The following is a 15,560-nucleotide window of genomic DNA, read 5'->3' on the forward strand; positions in this document are numbered from 1 at the left end:
GCGGTAAGTTCCTACATAATCGATGTCATGACGATAATGGTGCCACCCCACGATGTCATGCGACAATCAGTATTGCAAATTATTCGTGCTTCATAGAAATGCCCCAGGGAACCCTTGTCTGTTCTGTCGTTACAAATGACCATACATCACAAATGTGCATTGCGAGGACTTAGCTCATCACCCAACCTAGGCAAGTTACGAAGCGCCGGCTTACTGCTTGACACCTTCCGCTCCACCATTATCACAAGAAGCGCTGTATGATCACTCTTCTGAAGACAGTCGCTGATGCTGCTCCTGATGACGATTATACTAGCTTGGCTGTTCGCGATATCTTCTTCATACGGGCGCTTGGGCAGCGACACTCCCTCTACGACTGCTACCCCCTTAGCGTCTCCCTTAGTGTCGTTCTTGCCGGCAAGCTAATATGCCGTTCTGCACAATAAATGTATGGTGATGATAATATTAATAACAATGATGGTGATGCTCATGATGCTGGTGACGGTGATGCTGGTGAAAGTAAGGGCTGAGCTGAGCTGAGCGGTCGAGCTCACTGATGCCACGTTACCGGCTGCGTCTGCATCCATAAACAGTCGTTGGCATCACGGAGACGGTATCGTCTTTATGGCGTTGTAGCGTAATAGTTTGGGGCAATAGTGACAACAACAATGGCTGCAGCAACAGTGCAATGTTGGCTTGTGGTAGCTCTATTTAGTATAGGTGAAAGCATATTCTTCCATCAACGGCCCCCAATAGCACCCATGCTGTCATGTGCCGCTGCAACTGTAGTGGTACTGCGTCTACGGCAGCTGCTTCTGCTCTGGCGTTGTTGTTGTTGTTGGCGTCCATTCTTCAGATGAAGTGAGTTCTCTTTTATCGAAGACGGATCTTGACAATGGCTGAAGCGAAACGCACCACTCCCGGTGCAATGCGCTATCGACAGCGATAGCGGACCTCGGTGGAGAGTAGGTATTTCGCTTGGCAGCAGAACGAAGGCAGGAAGGAAGGAAAGAAAGAAAGAGCTTGCAGTTGGTTTTCGGATGAAGAACAATCGTTAGCAAGAGCATAGTTTGTGCTATGTTACTGTTTTGAACGTTTATGAGCATCTCTTCTCTGCGTCAAGTGGATATTTATGTGGTTACAATATGCAGCGAAGACCCTCGACGAAGTGTTGAGTTACGACAACCTAGGTGTCAGCGCGCGATGACGACGCAGCCGTGAAGATCAAATCTAAAAAGAAAGGTGACCAAAAAACATGCGTCTAGTGGACGGTGAGTGTGGGTTGTGCCCCAGCCCAGTACCGAATGCCATCTATCTATATCTTCGACAAACGGTGGTCTATATGGGTACACTATAGGCTAAATCAAACTGCGATATGTACGCTACGTGCAGGATATTGAACGATGTTGCACTTCTACTTTTATAAGTACCTGATAAGTTTGCTAACGTAGTTTGATAGTAACGATAGCTGGACACTGACGAAGCTGTCTTGTGAACTGGTGATCCGATACGAAGCAAGACGAAAAAAAAAAAAAAATACCAACATCCTCAGCTACTTTTTTTGTGGGATGAGTATTTTAATGAATCCGAACAGAGTTGGTTTGAGGGTTGTAATTAGAAGACCAATCAAGGGGGCCAAGTATACGATGAAGTAGATGTTTAGCTCGGCGAAACTACATTAAATGCCGGAGATTCACTATTTATTTTATTTAGTTGGAGTCCAATTGAAAAAACAAGTAGTTGCTAAGAGGGTAAAAGGTCGAAGTGACATCTGGCATAGATGGTCACTGGAGTTAGTCGATGCTGGCGATTATTAGCTGTCAAAAATAATAAACTCCCGCTGACTCAAATACCTATCGGCAAGATAGAAAGTTTTCACTTGCAACCCTATTTTACTCAGTGCGATGGGGTGGCGAGGAGAACGAGCAGGACAATATTTGTAGCATCAAATCAGGCTATTGGTTATAGAGAGACAGGTCTAGTTTGTCGCTCCGTCTACTAGTAGCTGATAATCCAGGTATTCACACCTGTTTCAAGAGCGATACGTGCTACCAGACTTATGGTAGGATGCGCGATCACTAGCTCATAGCAGTGTTTGAGTCAAACAGCATTTACTTCGAGGCACTTTTCGTCGTTCATTCCTCCAGGACGTTCGCCAAGCAGGGAGTTACATCTAGCCGCTTAAACCGGAGCGCATATCTATCTAAGTGATGTTTCAAACAAGCAAAACGGCTCGACAGACATCAACGATATCTTTACTAAAACACAGTACAGCCCACAAGCTTATATAATTGATACAAAGATATAACATAAGCAATACAACAAAAATGTTGATTTACTTACTGTATTGCAATTTGCGACGCTGAAATCCTTGCAAAAATTACGACAAAAAAAATATTACATTACACGAAACATTTTTAGGCCGTAGTTATAAAAGTGGCCACAATGGTCAGCTGCAGAAAACGTGTTTACGTCTTTTTACGGAACTACTCAGCTTACGCCCCATTTATACGCTTCAGAATTTCGCTCACATTTACTTTCGCTGAGTGACTGAGTCTCCCATGGGAAAACTTTACACTGGGGGGTAAACAACAAGCACGAACATGTCTACTGGATTCCTTTAGCAACAAAGCGAATCTAGAACGTAATGGTACGGCGCTTACAGCGTCTGAGGACGGCGATAAGCGGGAGGAAAATCCCCTACAAAATGCTACCTTTTGGCATCTTAAAAGTGAGAGCTGAGACGCACGCCGTATATTACATCCAGCGTTCGAAATAGAGAAATCATATACAGAGAATCCTGCCTTTGAAGTATCGTTCCGGATGGTAAATCTGGGCCGTATTCTCAAATAGCCACCTTCGCCGCCTACGCATAACAAAGGCACCAATTTTTTTGAGGCTGTTTAGTAACCCAATGACAGATAGCATAGCTTAACTGAGTTCTATTGACCTGTGAAAGAAAATCCTTTTCGAGCAAGATCTAACGAGGCAGATGCTAGCTACCTGGGTCTGGCCCAAATAGACCTAGCCCAACATAAAGTGATTATTGATTAAGCTAGCTGAATCGGTGGTGGCAAGCAAGCTCGGAAATCAGCTAAGGATGAAAAAGCCCCTGTTTGTGCAGTTTTGATTTCGCAGCTGAGTACCTGTAAACCGTGTTTCAAACACTTGACGCTGTCGACTAGTTTTCGTTGTCAATCAGTGTGTTAGAGCCATGACTCATATCTTCCGACGTAGCTCGGCAAGACTAACAGACAACCTATCGTACTTCGCCTTAGGAACACACCAGCTTGTCATTCGAGTGAACAGTATAAATGTTCCCTACAAACATTGTTAAACGCTCTTGATTTCCCAACGAACAGTATTTAGTTGCTTGGATAGAATTTTTTTCACCAATGGGCAACTCTGATAGCATAGAGCGTGGTTTTCGGTTGAAATGTCGAAAGTTCGTAGGGAAGAGACTCATATAGGAATCTAATGTTTGGGACTCGAATGATTTGTTTCGATCAGCTCGTCGAATTTGGTGCTGATACGGCGTAATACAAGTAAACCTGACAAGATGTTCAATCGTTTCACTTCCGCTAGACGGAGCCATTCAAACGATGGAAAATGGTCGATAACCTCACCTTGATTCAAGAGTAAGACATTTGCAGTACGTATTTAGAAACTATAGTTTCTCCATTGTTGAAACACGGTTTAATAATGGCAAAGCTCGAAACCAAGCCCTCTAGGCTGCTATAGATTCCTTTCAAGGCTACAAAAACGCTCATAATGTTAAACCCAGGGCAAAAACAACGTTTACTGATGCTTTTCTTAAATATATATATATATATATATATATATATACATATATATATCAATCTACGTTAACGTAGCTTGTTGACGTAAGGAATTTTTTTTTGACCAGAATTGAACTTGGTTTGTCAGAGAGGTAGACGCCCGCACTAGCATTACTGCCCCAGAAAATAATCAAACGTACTTTTTCTGTGATTTTACCATTTATGGGAAAGTAGTTCTTTTACAGATGGTTGAACTTGAGGTTGTAAGTTAATTTACAACGTAACTCGTTTACAAAATTGCTAAGTATTGTGCCTTTAAATTGGACCGATTAACCACTAATGTAATTGTGGTCGAAGCCTGTGTATATCCTCGTTATTTCATTTACAGGTATTAATTAAATAGGTAGAACATAACCCTTGTAGGCCACAGACATTGATCATTCCTATTAGATGCTTAATGAATAGACGCCTCAATAGACGACTCTGATGAAAGTGGCCAAGGTTAGTGGCAATAGGACAGAACATCTGCATATCATCATTGTACTGTAAAAGTATATTCTGTTTGGGATCTTCGAAACAAGCTGGTTCGATTAAGGTGTCCTATGGAATAGTCAGCCCGTTGGCAACGTTTGCTGCCAATATGGGGATACATGAAAGATAACGTCTACTCTAGAAGACTAACAACGCTAGAAGCAGTAGAAGTTTGTAAATCCGTAGCCCACCGAGATAAGCAGTGGATCGATGAACGATTACAAACACCTGTGGCAGGATAAAAACTCAAACATCTCATGTAGATTTTTAATTATATGTAAACAATAGCTGAGATTATAGTTAGTCGAACTACTCACACAGTTTTGGGACACTCTGCTCCTTCTAGCAATAGACGGCAATAGAGTATATGTAGCCACGGTTCGCTGTTTCACACAGAAGTAGCAGCGCTTTGGACGGGACCAACTGATCCAAGCTAGACTCCGTTGTGTAAAATTGCACAAAAGTTACCTTGTAATTCATGGGAATCTCAGGGCTTAGGACTTCCTGCAGACAGACGTCCGAACCGTTACACCGACGCAATCGCGAACGAAACGGGAAGCCATCGTAGCTAATACAATTTACTATTATGATTACTGCAGCCAATTGCTTATATTGCGTCAGTATGAAATTTCATATAAAATAAAAAACGCCCTATGTGGCTGAGCGAGTTACACATTCAATACGTGGCCTGTTCTGTTCTGTTGGCCAACTTATTAACTGGATGTGTAACTTCCACGTTGCAGTGACGACTTCGTCGGCCGGAACGAGCCAATTGTTCGGTGTTTGGGCATTGCTATTAGGCACTGTGGTTTTCGCTGACATTACGTCTGTGCTCGGCATCCAACCTTCCGGTGATTACCCCCTGGCGCAGCACAAGGATGGTTCTGGTAACCCCCAATCAGAATTCAAGCAGCGCAGGTAAGTTAGCAGCGAATGCGGGATTGACTGTCAACTTGAATCTGTTTTAGACACGGTTAGCAGTTGCTTTTTAATTTGTAAGTAATCCAGCAAGTAGATCCATTGGATTGGTTAGGTGAGTTACTGATCGACTTCGTGACTGGCCAGTACCGACGACAAAACAAGTTTCTGTGAACTACTTTTTCATATAACTTATGCATAGTTGAGCTTACTGCAGGGATAATAACCACTGATTATTGTTAGAAAGGAAGTTTTTAGAAGCTGGCTGGTTACGCTGGGAAGGACTGTCAAAAGTGAAGTAATAAAATAGAGTGAACGCTCCCTAGACTTCAACCGCTATGTAGAGCCCCATTACAGCCCAGCCTCCTATGTTGGCTCAAAACAGTCGGTCAATAATCTACGGTACGTATGATCGGAGGCAATTTTTAGGCTTGTGATTTTTAACTGTTACAAATGTGAGTAGAGGGGTGTCTTGGAGCCACTATAGCGCGATTAGTGGACACGCTGTGAAGGATTTGCTTCGTCTAATCACGACAAAAAGAGCTGTGAGCATAACTTTGTAAATCTTCAGGGAATTGATGGGCACCGATTGGTCAAGAATTGCTCATTGTACAGTATCTATAACTTGTCAGAATTGCCCAGACTCTTAAAAACGTCGTCATCTGATTTTTCGCTTAGCGTGTCAAGCAATAAGTTTTCCTCACCTGTGGCGTACGTAACAACGAATCGTCGTTCCGAGGAGCTCAAGTGGCAGCCAAGCCGGATTACTCCAAAAACGGTCCAAGCGAACGACATGCACAATAAAAGTTTCCCCTAAGCAATAAGTAAATTGAGTTATTATCTTCATGGTGTCTGGGTATGATCTGGCGATTTAATATCTCCTTTTTACTAAAGCATAGTAATTTTATGTTTGACTTGTTTTTATTATTCATAGTCACCGAAATTTGCCTCTTTTTTCAAAATCGTCTTCCCTGTTTCTGCATTCAACCCAAAAGCGAATTGAGTTATTGGAGAAGTTAAATAATATCCTGTTCGCTTTCTTTTAGATGGAGCTCAATGGTTTATCCGAGGAATCCTGCTGCATTCAGGAGACGCAACGGACTGTTTGGAGTTCACAAAGGACCCTGGGAAGACCACACAACTATTGATCCACTTAGCAGGTTAGGAAAGTTATTTTCAATGGAGATAGTGCTTTTTCAAGAAATTATTACGTTAGGCTGTATTGGGAGACACTATACAGGCATCCCATTAGAAAGGACGCCTTTGTTTCTTCAAACGTGTTGATGGCAACATGTGTCTTCACAGCGTGATTTTCCGTTATAACAAAAACTAGCCATAGTAGATGCATGAAAAAACAAGCCAATGATGCTTCCACCTTTGGAAGGATGGGGCGAAAAAATATAGTAAATATAGGTGGCAAACTTTCGACCCATTTGTTTGTATTTCTACGAATTTTATTTAGTATAGTGCATTCTCGCGGTAAGCTACTCAAGACGGGAGCGCTTGAATGTTGAATAAAAGGGACATTCGTGCCTTTTATGAGGCGGGTGGCCCTAATAATAACGCACTGGAAGGAACGGTTTAGTAATGGATTATACTCCTTAAAGTACATACCCCTACTACTATCTGATGTCTGTTAAAGAGCGGTTTTAAGCTACAGATTAGATAACTTGCCCGCGTTAATATTCTTGTTGAATCTACGCTAATGCTATCTCTTCAATAAGAGACAAGAAGTATAAACACAAAAGTGGATTGGCATTGAGCAGCTATCATATAGTTTTAAATCTGTAAATTTTCCATGTAACGCAAAACAAATTTACAAACATCTAACACTAGGTTCTCATCATTTTACCATCACTTCGCAGTAAATTGGAAAATAGGCATCCGCTACTGCAAAAATGGAGAGATTTTGCTCTCTGTAGCCAACATCGCTTTTTTTTTTGTTGTTTTTCCAATTTTCTTCTGCAAGATCAAAGTGTGTGCTCTTAAATTCGAACCCACACCATATCTAGAGCTTTCCGCTTATCGCTGCCGTACCATCGCGGGAAGAAAAGTTACATAAACATTACAGGCCTTTTAATAACTAACATTCTTGTTTGAGTGTAAAAGTTGTATATTCGTCTGTTTTTCTGAATTCGATGTTCATTCGCCCTATGTTCTAAATGCATCATCGTAAGCTGATGTTTAGATGAAAGTTCTCAACGGTCGCAAGTCTGATGGCAAAGGAACAACTAAACTAGAACTGCCTGCACGAAAATGCTTTCACTATAAATATTCTTATTTTTCAGGTTCCATTATCCTGGTATGAGAGTAAACCGCCGTCGGCGACCAATAAGGCCGGAAGATGAGCCTAATAGACAACAAAATACAGCACAAGTCGCCAGTGAGTACAAATCAATCATAGACGATTTGTCTTTAAGCTCCAGAACTGAAATCACAATGAAAGCACTGCGCCGTATCTTATAAGAATCTTAATATTTCACCGAAACATATTTCTTTTATTCTCCATGTTATCATTAACCCAGCTGTTCTTATTACAAGAATTAAAGCGATTCATACCTCTATACATTTCGTAAATAAACAGCAGGAACGATGTCTTCGGAAGATCACTTTTCGCCGTTGGTGCAACGGCGGAAGCTCCTTCGACCCCGAAAACCGCCTGTGATACCCTTCAACCGTGATGAATCCGATGGTAGAGGAGTCGACACAGCAAACGACGACGCTCAAAATACGAATGCGGACGATAGAGGAGAACAACCCCATCTGATCCCTTTCAGATACTCTACTAACAACGGCTATTATCGACAGCCTCCGGTGAGAACGCAAAGTGCTAACCATTACAATTGAATTATGCGTTTGGTACTAGAGCTCATAATAATTCGAACTCACGATAATAGAGCAACAGGTGCTAGAAAAAACTGGGGCCGACCAGTGGGTCTTCTGTGTTGACTTACAGATTTACTCTAAACACGCCAAACAATTCTATTGTTTGGCTTTTCTAAAGTTTGAAAATAGTTTTATCAGTCGTTTTAGATGTCTTCTATAGTAAATCGGATACTCAAGAACGTATATCCAGAGACTATTTCAACCATGTGCAATAGCTTTCCTCAATTCTTGTGTGTCTTTTTGATAAGACACTTGCCTTTTAAGGAAATCATTGTTAAACGTCTCCTTATATGATTCGTCATTTGATGGAGCAATCGATAGAGTAGGCTTCTCCGATTTTTCATGCTCGTCAGATCATTTAGAAAAATAAATATTAACATTAGATCGCTGCCTAATCAGAGCAGTTTGCTGCCAAAACAATCATTTATCAATTTTGTGTTTTATAATAATTTATCTATACATAACCAAAGTTCACAACATTTAACTTGTGTTCATTTTTCAAGCGCCCGCATGTAAACCCTTCGGGGAGTGACGCACCGAGTACCACGGAGGGTCTGTCCGACGAGACAACAGAGACAAAAGGTTATATCGATTTGCCAGGTTATTGGAAGCCTATACGAGTCCCTCCTTACGGCTACAATTATCCCAGATGGTACGTATGTAGTCCTGTTTGAGTCAACAGCTTGTGAACAAGGGTTGAACCCGAGTATATGTTTTAACAAGTGTTTATTAATACTCACTTATCTGAGTTCGTTTGCGCTTGAATACACACGTGGAGGTACCATGTTCAACGTACGAAGGGAGACGCTTTGATTTCTTATGACAAAGAAAAAAATGATGAAGAACAATCAATTGAGGAAGGATTCTCAAATCCTGGGTCGGTCGGACTCTTGCAAGGTCCAACCAATGAGACCACCAAGGAGCTCGAGACATCGAAGTCTTCATCTAGCAATGAAGGTTAGCTCTTAATTAAAGGCTGCAATAAATTTTGATGGTTACATTACTGTGCCTGTTTAAGACGAATGTTGTGAATCTTATGCACCACTTGATGCCCCTCTAAATGACATCAAACAATAATGAGAGAAAAATTTTCAGCAGTTGATAAATTATATTTGTAGCTAGTTTAATGTCAGATGCATATACACATATGAAAACTTAAATTTTCTTTTAATAATATGGCGGATAGGCTCACAGTAGAGATAACGGCCTTAACGAGATTTTCAGATTTAAACTAACGTTATCAATTTTTTTCGGTGTTTCATACTGTGTTATTTCTCTGTCTATTTCCATAATCATTTGTCGTCTTACCGAGTAAGACAGTAGTACAACGGAACAGGCAACTAATTCGGGTTCGTTGAATTTGCGATCACACGTGACCCTGTCGCCAGCATTTCCCACCAAATCCCGAGGATACCCGTTTCAGTTAGGTTTGCAGGGTCTAACATCAGTAAGAGATGGCTTGCCATCGCAAAGACCGCGCATGCCATTCGAAAAACCTACTTTCGGTCCTTCGGGCGTTCCAGGGTCCACACCACAGCCAGAGAGACCGATGGACTATCAGACATGGCTACGAAGACACCACGGAAAAATGAACCACCTAACAGAACCTGTCACTGATGAAGTGAGTGAAGTTACAACGCCATCAGCTCCTGTCCTCGCACAGGCCACCTCTGTATTACCTCATGCTGATGAAGGTTAGTAGGAAACTTTCTGCTTCATAATTAATACCATGTGCCATAGTATTTTAGCCTTACATATACCTATGAAAAAGAGTGCAACCCGTGGTCCAAATTTGGTCATATGATATACTGGGGGAGTGGACAAAGCCAGTCATTTAGTAATGTCACGCATATTTTAGCTCTACTTTTACCCTCCTTTTACCCAGAATTAACGTGCAAATAAATTGTATAAACGTACATACATAAATGAATATATTGAATCTATAAACGGCCAGATCATCGTAGTTTATTATGTCAAGTCACCAGCAGATATTAATGGGCATATAACGAGGAATGCTTTCAATACTAATAACACAAATTATAGAGAAAAACATAGAGCTGTGATGATAGCTATGCTTATGCGGGACAACTCGCTTAATAATATCCAGGCAGTAAACAGAAGAAGCCGTACACCGTCTCACATAATCTATGCAGTAATTTTTGCTGCCTATCAATCTGCGCGCTTAGTTATATACCGACCCACCCGATGAGGCTACGAGTGTTTTTTCGATGCCCCACTGCATTCAAATGGGTTAAATTTGACATACGTATCATCTGCCATCCCTATCGCAGTCGATGCCCCGTTTGCTACCACGCTAGAAAGGTTCCTCTTCTTATTGATGTAATGATTTCGTCATAGTTTTTTTTTTTTTTTTTCGTTACAATCATGGCGGTCGCTCTTTCCTACTGGTCCGCGCCCAGCTGCCGAAATGTTACGTTAACAAGTTCTATGGCCGGTGTGCATGTTGCTACCTGATTGGTATATATTATTCTTACAGCTTAATCATTATAACTGTCGTAACTTCATGTCGGCCAACTTCGTTGTAATTATTTCTGCTCATGTAAGCGCAAGTAAAAAGTACTTTCTAACAGGAGCTTCGACTAGGATACGATGTTTTCGACTGCCAATCAACAACATATGGTAGGTCAACGCCCAGCGATTGTGTCAGCTGCTCGTGAAGGTGTGGTAGTCTCGGTCCGTTGATTCGGCCAGCGTAGCCTTCTCTCGCAATTGAAAGAGTCGCGCTTGCATTGGCCACAACCTACATTCACCCAACCCAATAATACACTGTGACCGACGACATACAGTATCTCAGTGTATCTATGGGAGTGAATATCCGGTCCTTGTTGCTGTTTCGCTAATATGTCAGTACCTGCCATTCACCATGAAAGAACTGTGTCTTATCTACGCTTTCATCGGTGCCCAGTGCGACACATTGGGTCTGCCCCCGGGGGTGTGGCGTTTCAGCGCCCGTTATTGTAAGCCGGTTACTCCTATATCTGATGCCAACAGAGGCAAAAATAAACTTTACTTGAACGCTATGATGTTTTTGATTCTCCGGCCTCATTATCGCTACTGCTAAGAGTCATTTGATGGACTTTGGTATTTACCAGAGGGTAGCACCATCAGCAATAACAGAATCGGAAATGGCATCAACAGCGCGCAGATTCCTGTTCGGCTTCTTCCTTTTTGGTTTGTTTCTGACTAACTTTTCTTGGACTATCCTATGAGGATGTTGGATCGACGGACTGTTAGATGGACTAATGAACCGGGGGCATTTGCTGTCACGCATAAACGGACAGAGATGCCGTTGGTGGGGGGTGAGAGGATAAAATGCCACAAACGCCGTCATCTCCGGTGGCGTTCAGACGCCGGTAATGCTACGAGCTACAGACGTGGCAACACCTACAATACCAATAACAATGTGAACCTCAACATCCATCGTTGTCGTAAATAGCTTTTGTTTAGCGAACAATTGAATTGCTTCACGACAGGAAGAAGAACAGTTTCAGTGGGCTGCAGCTTCGGCTGCTGATACACCTGCAAACAGAATGAATGGCAGTGGCAACAACTTCGAAAGCGTAGCAGCATTAATCGGCGAACAGGAAGAAAAACCCGAATGCCAATAGTAACACGACTGAAACAGACAAACACGGAAACTTTCGTGGTACGAACGACGCTGCTGCTCTGTCCACTGAGGCAGCTCAGCCGGGTGTTCTAATTGATGATCAACTCTTTCCCACTGGCTAGCAAAAGGATAAAAAATATAATTGAACAATAAATACTGCATTACGGCAGAAAACGAGTACTTTTGCCCGGAGGTGTATCATTTATGCTGCTAATTGGGTTTCGGCTCTTTACTAAGACCGTTCACAATAGGCTATTTCCCGTTTTTTATGGGTCATAGCTTACCTATGTATCTGGACCGGTTCTTTTGGTCTTTTTATTGCGAAGCTTTGCCGACTGAAACACATCAAATTGTCTTTTTTTGTAAGCTCGGGGACGAATTTCGATTTTTTTATATGCCTATTTTTAAACATGAGATAACGTGGTTCCCTAACTTTAAATTGCTGCGATTGTCTCATAGGCAACAGGTTAGCAACGAAATTTAAGAAAACAGGTTTTGTACTTCTCAGGATAAGTTAACTGCAATTGATGCAAGCTACAAAGTGTTAGGTTCTGCTATTTTGGGATTAACGCCGATGACGGATCGATTACCTAGGCATTGCAGGAAATCATTTAACTGGCTATGGAAAAGATAAAGTTAGAATTTCACGCTTTTTCCCAATTTTTGTGTAACTGTGGCTAGGACGAACATAAGTTATTTTACCGCTAAATGTACTGCCAACAGATGCGGATTACGATTGACCGCTAATGGCGTTTAAATCGTTGACCTGTTGCTTCTATCTTCTTTGCCGTTGTTCACGCAAGAGGAATAAAAAAAAGGTAGTGCACGTCAATTAAATTTCATTTTATTGATTATAATAGTATCCGAATTCCGTCTTACAACAGCTAGCTTAAATTAAACTGTAGAGTGCAAAGCATCTTCTTTCTTCATTTCTTCTCTTTTTCCTCTTAGCGTTATATACTTTGATTGGCTGCATTCATTTCATGTCTCGTGTCGGTTTTCAACCTTAGCTACGCTAGCACCTACGTCCACAGCATCGTCGACGGCGATCTTCCCAATATCGCCTTCACCGTCTGGTCGGCCGATCACTGACGAGAACAATGGCCAAACGCTTGTTGAGACCGTTACCTATTCCTCACCGCCGTACCGTCCCTTTGATTCTTCTAGGCCTGAATCTTCATCAGGCTATCCCGCCATAGCTAAACCCATTGCAGAGGCTGGTCCTCCGAAGGTCCTCTCAACTTCAGCAACATCCACATTCTACACAAATATTAAAGAGGATGGAGCTGCAAACCCGCAAAACAGGCGCCACAACATTCAAGCAACCTTTATTGGACCCGTAAGGCATCACAAGCCTGGCGTCACTACAATGCAGGTACAACAAATGATACGTTAGCCGATTATGAATCGCACTTGTCCCATTTCGTGGCGATGCGAGGGACGAGGAAGACGTTGAAACAGACTTCAATGAGCGTTAATATCAACAAACATTTATGAATCGTTTCCATTTATAAAAATAAATTTGGTTCGGCTTATTATTTAGTGAGCCTCAAAGCTGTTTGCATTAAACTGTAGTATTTTAACACGAAAAAATATAGGTCAAATTGCATAATACGATTGATTCTGTTTCACAGTGTACAAATCAGATGTTCACAGCCATACACTGAGTGCCTCGCAATATGTTTTTTCTTTTATGGCATCGCATTAGCTAAGAGCTTGTTTCAAAAACGTGTGCGTTTCACTCCTTTAAATACGCGTAGTTCTTGACTCGATCTCAGATTAACTTTTGACACTAATAGATACATGGGTAAATTAATAGCCTTCACAAAAAATAGGCCGTCATATTAAACTTCACTATAAGTAACTTTGAATATGTATGTCACGGTTTCCGACGCAACTGAACATCACAGATTCGAACGAACGGAATCTTCTGAGGGTATTCATTCTATATATCCTTTATCTGATGTACACTACATTATCTATTTTGTAGCCACACGAGAGTCATCATCAGCAGCAGCAGCAGCAGCAGCAGCAGAAAAAATATTCACAATCATTTGAACGAAGTGAGGAGCAGCAGCGAAGTGCCTCTCAGCTAGAAGGCGTTCGTAGCAGATACGCATATCCGGAGTTCCCTTCGAAGGTCGGAGAAGACCAATCCGAAGGCCCTGCCCAAGCAGATCAACAGGACAGGTTACGGGCCGGTGAAGTGGCCGGCGTGGTTATCGGAATAGTTTCTCTCATTGCAACACTCGTTTGTACGAATGCTATATCGTAAACGAACGATCATGTAGTTTGTACTAAGAATCATTCTTATTACTATAGAAAAGTTTAAGAGGAGTAGATTGTCACTCGGTCACACATAACACTGTCTCGCCCTACCTACTTACCACTACTACTTCGTTACATTGTGAAGAAATGTATAGACACTTTACGTTGTCAGAAAGCATCTATTGTCTGCCCTAAATTTTAGACTGAGAACGAACGAAGGCTCGGACCCAATTTAAGAAATGAGTTTTTCAAACTGAAAATTGTTGCTTGAACTAGATGTTCAATGAGGTAACCCTCAGGTGACCGCAGGTAAGGAGAATAAATTCTCAAAGACAGTGTAAAGTATGTATACATTTTTTGACCCGCCCTGTGTTATTGATACATAGTTTTCAGCCAGTTTTGTCATTATCGTAGACGCATCCTAAGTCATGTATGTCAACATTTTGTAGGTTGCGTGATCTTTCTCGTGCTCAAGAAGCCCCTGGCTGCCTCGGAAGAACCTGCTTTCTCTTCACCTGAACCGCCGATTACCTCGCTTCAACGGACATTTTCGGGAGGCGTTAATAGAGCGATGTTTGTCGGCGATGTCAACTCACACGGTATGGGAATACCACCAGTGGGGGATTTCGATGGGGCAGATGAAGACTCGAGATCGTCACCGCCCCCTCCACGACCCCCGAGCAGCCATACTTCACTTCTTTCGCCAGCTCATCATGGGCAAAGTCACACAGCTGGTCTTAAAGGTACGTTGATGCAGTCTATTCCCGAATGGTCCTACTCACCGGCAAGTTCGATCCGACTGTCATTCGACGAGGTCCAACAGGCTGTTCAGGGACAGAGAAGCGGCAGGGATCGAGATTTTGGTCGTGGCCAGAGAGGTGGAGAACCTCCAGGAGGACACAACGGTCAGGCGCTTAGCCGAGCAGAAGTGAACCTGGCGCCGGAACATCGAGAACCGCTAGCAAGACCAACAGGCTACATTTGACCGACCCAACAGGTCTGTACGCTACTGCAAACAGGATGGAAGCTAGAGCTGTCATGAAGCGATATGAAAATGCAGAGGCAATAGCGATGGTCTATGCAGCAGCGGCTATGCACCTCGCTTGTGTGCGATCCCATCTCACTGAAACAGCAATCAACAGCCTGAGTCCGTTTCTGTTGAAGGAACAAACTCTGAGTCGACACCATAAGAAAGGGAGGCTAAGCATCAGCTGAGCAGATGGTCAAACATACAATGTAGTTGTTTGATACTCGACTCTAAGACGTTATACACAAATATATATATATATATATATATGTATGAGAGCGAAAGGACTGAGGAGGAGTGCCGAAAACAAGCAAAGTTAGATAATGTATAGATGTCTTCTAGTTGATGTTTTGCTTATGGATCCGATACTGTAGAATAGTACGTTTTTAGCAAGGCAAGAGAGAGAGAGAGCGAGAGAGAGAGAGAGCGAGAGAGACTCAGCCAAGTAAACTCTTACGGACTGCGTATGTTGATCTAAATTCAATTTTACCGAAATAAACTATAGGTATCGTAAAACAAAAATATC

General features: G+C 42.2%; 1 protein-coding gene across 1 annotated transcript; it reads left to right on the forward strand.

Moving 5' to 3' along the window:
- The first annotated feature begins 754 nt into the window (after positions 1 to 754).
- On the forward strand, positions 755 to 15,556 carry LOC111264322 (uncharacterized). Its single transcript, XM_022840121.2, has 11 exons — positions 755 to 1,268; positions 5,051 to 5,225; positions 6,272 to 6,385; positions 7,514 to 7,608; positions 7,810 to 8,039; positions 8,615 to 8,763; positions 8,890 to 9,068; positions 9,428 to 9,805; positions 12,750 to 13,114; positions 13,730 to 13,994; positions 14,457 to 15,556. The coding sequence occupies exons 1-11, from the start codon at positions 1,253 to 1,255 to the stop codon at positions 14,990 to 14,992; spliced, it is 2,502 nt and encodes an 833-aa protein (XP_022695856.1). The 5' UTR covers positions 755 to 1,252; the 3' UTR covers positions 14,993 to 15,556.
- Positions 15,557 to 15,560: the final 4 nt, after the last annotated feature.

Source organism: Varroa jacobsoni, unplaced genomic scaffold (assembly GCF_002532875.2).
Source record: "Varroa jacobsoni isolate VJ856 unplaced genomic scaffold, vjacob_1.0 scaffold_847, whole genome shotgun sequence".
Classification (NCBI taxonomy): Eukaryota; Metazoa; Arthropoda; class Arachnida; order Mesostigmata; family Varroidae; genus Varroa; species Varroa jacobsoni.

Bases quoted from the DNA above. Each gene is read 5' to 3' on its own strand.
- LOC111264322 (XM_022840121.2), top strand. The intron at 6,386-7,513 runs GTTAGGAAAGTT...CTTATTTTTCAG, and splicing joins ACTATTGATCCACTTAGCAG to GTTCCATTATCCTGGTATGA. The intron at 7,609-7,809 runs GTGAGTACAAAT...GTAAATAAACAG, and splicing joins AAATACAGCACAAGTCGCCA to CAGGAACGATGTCTTCGGAA.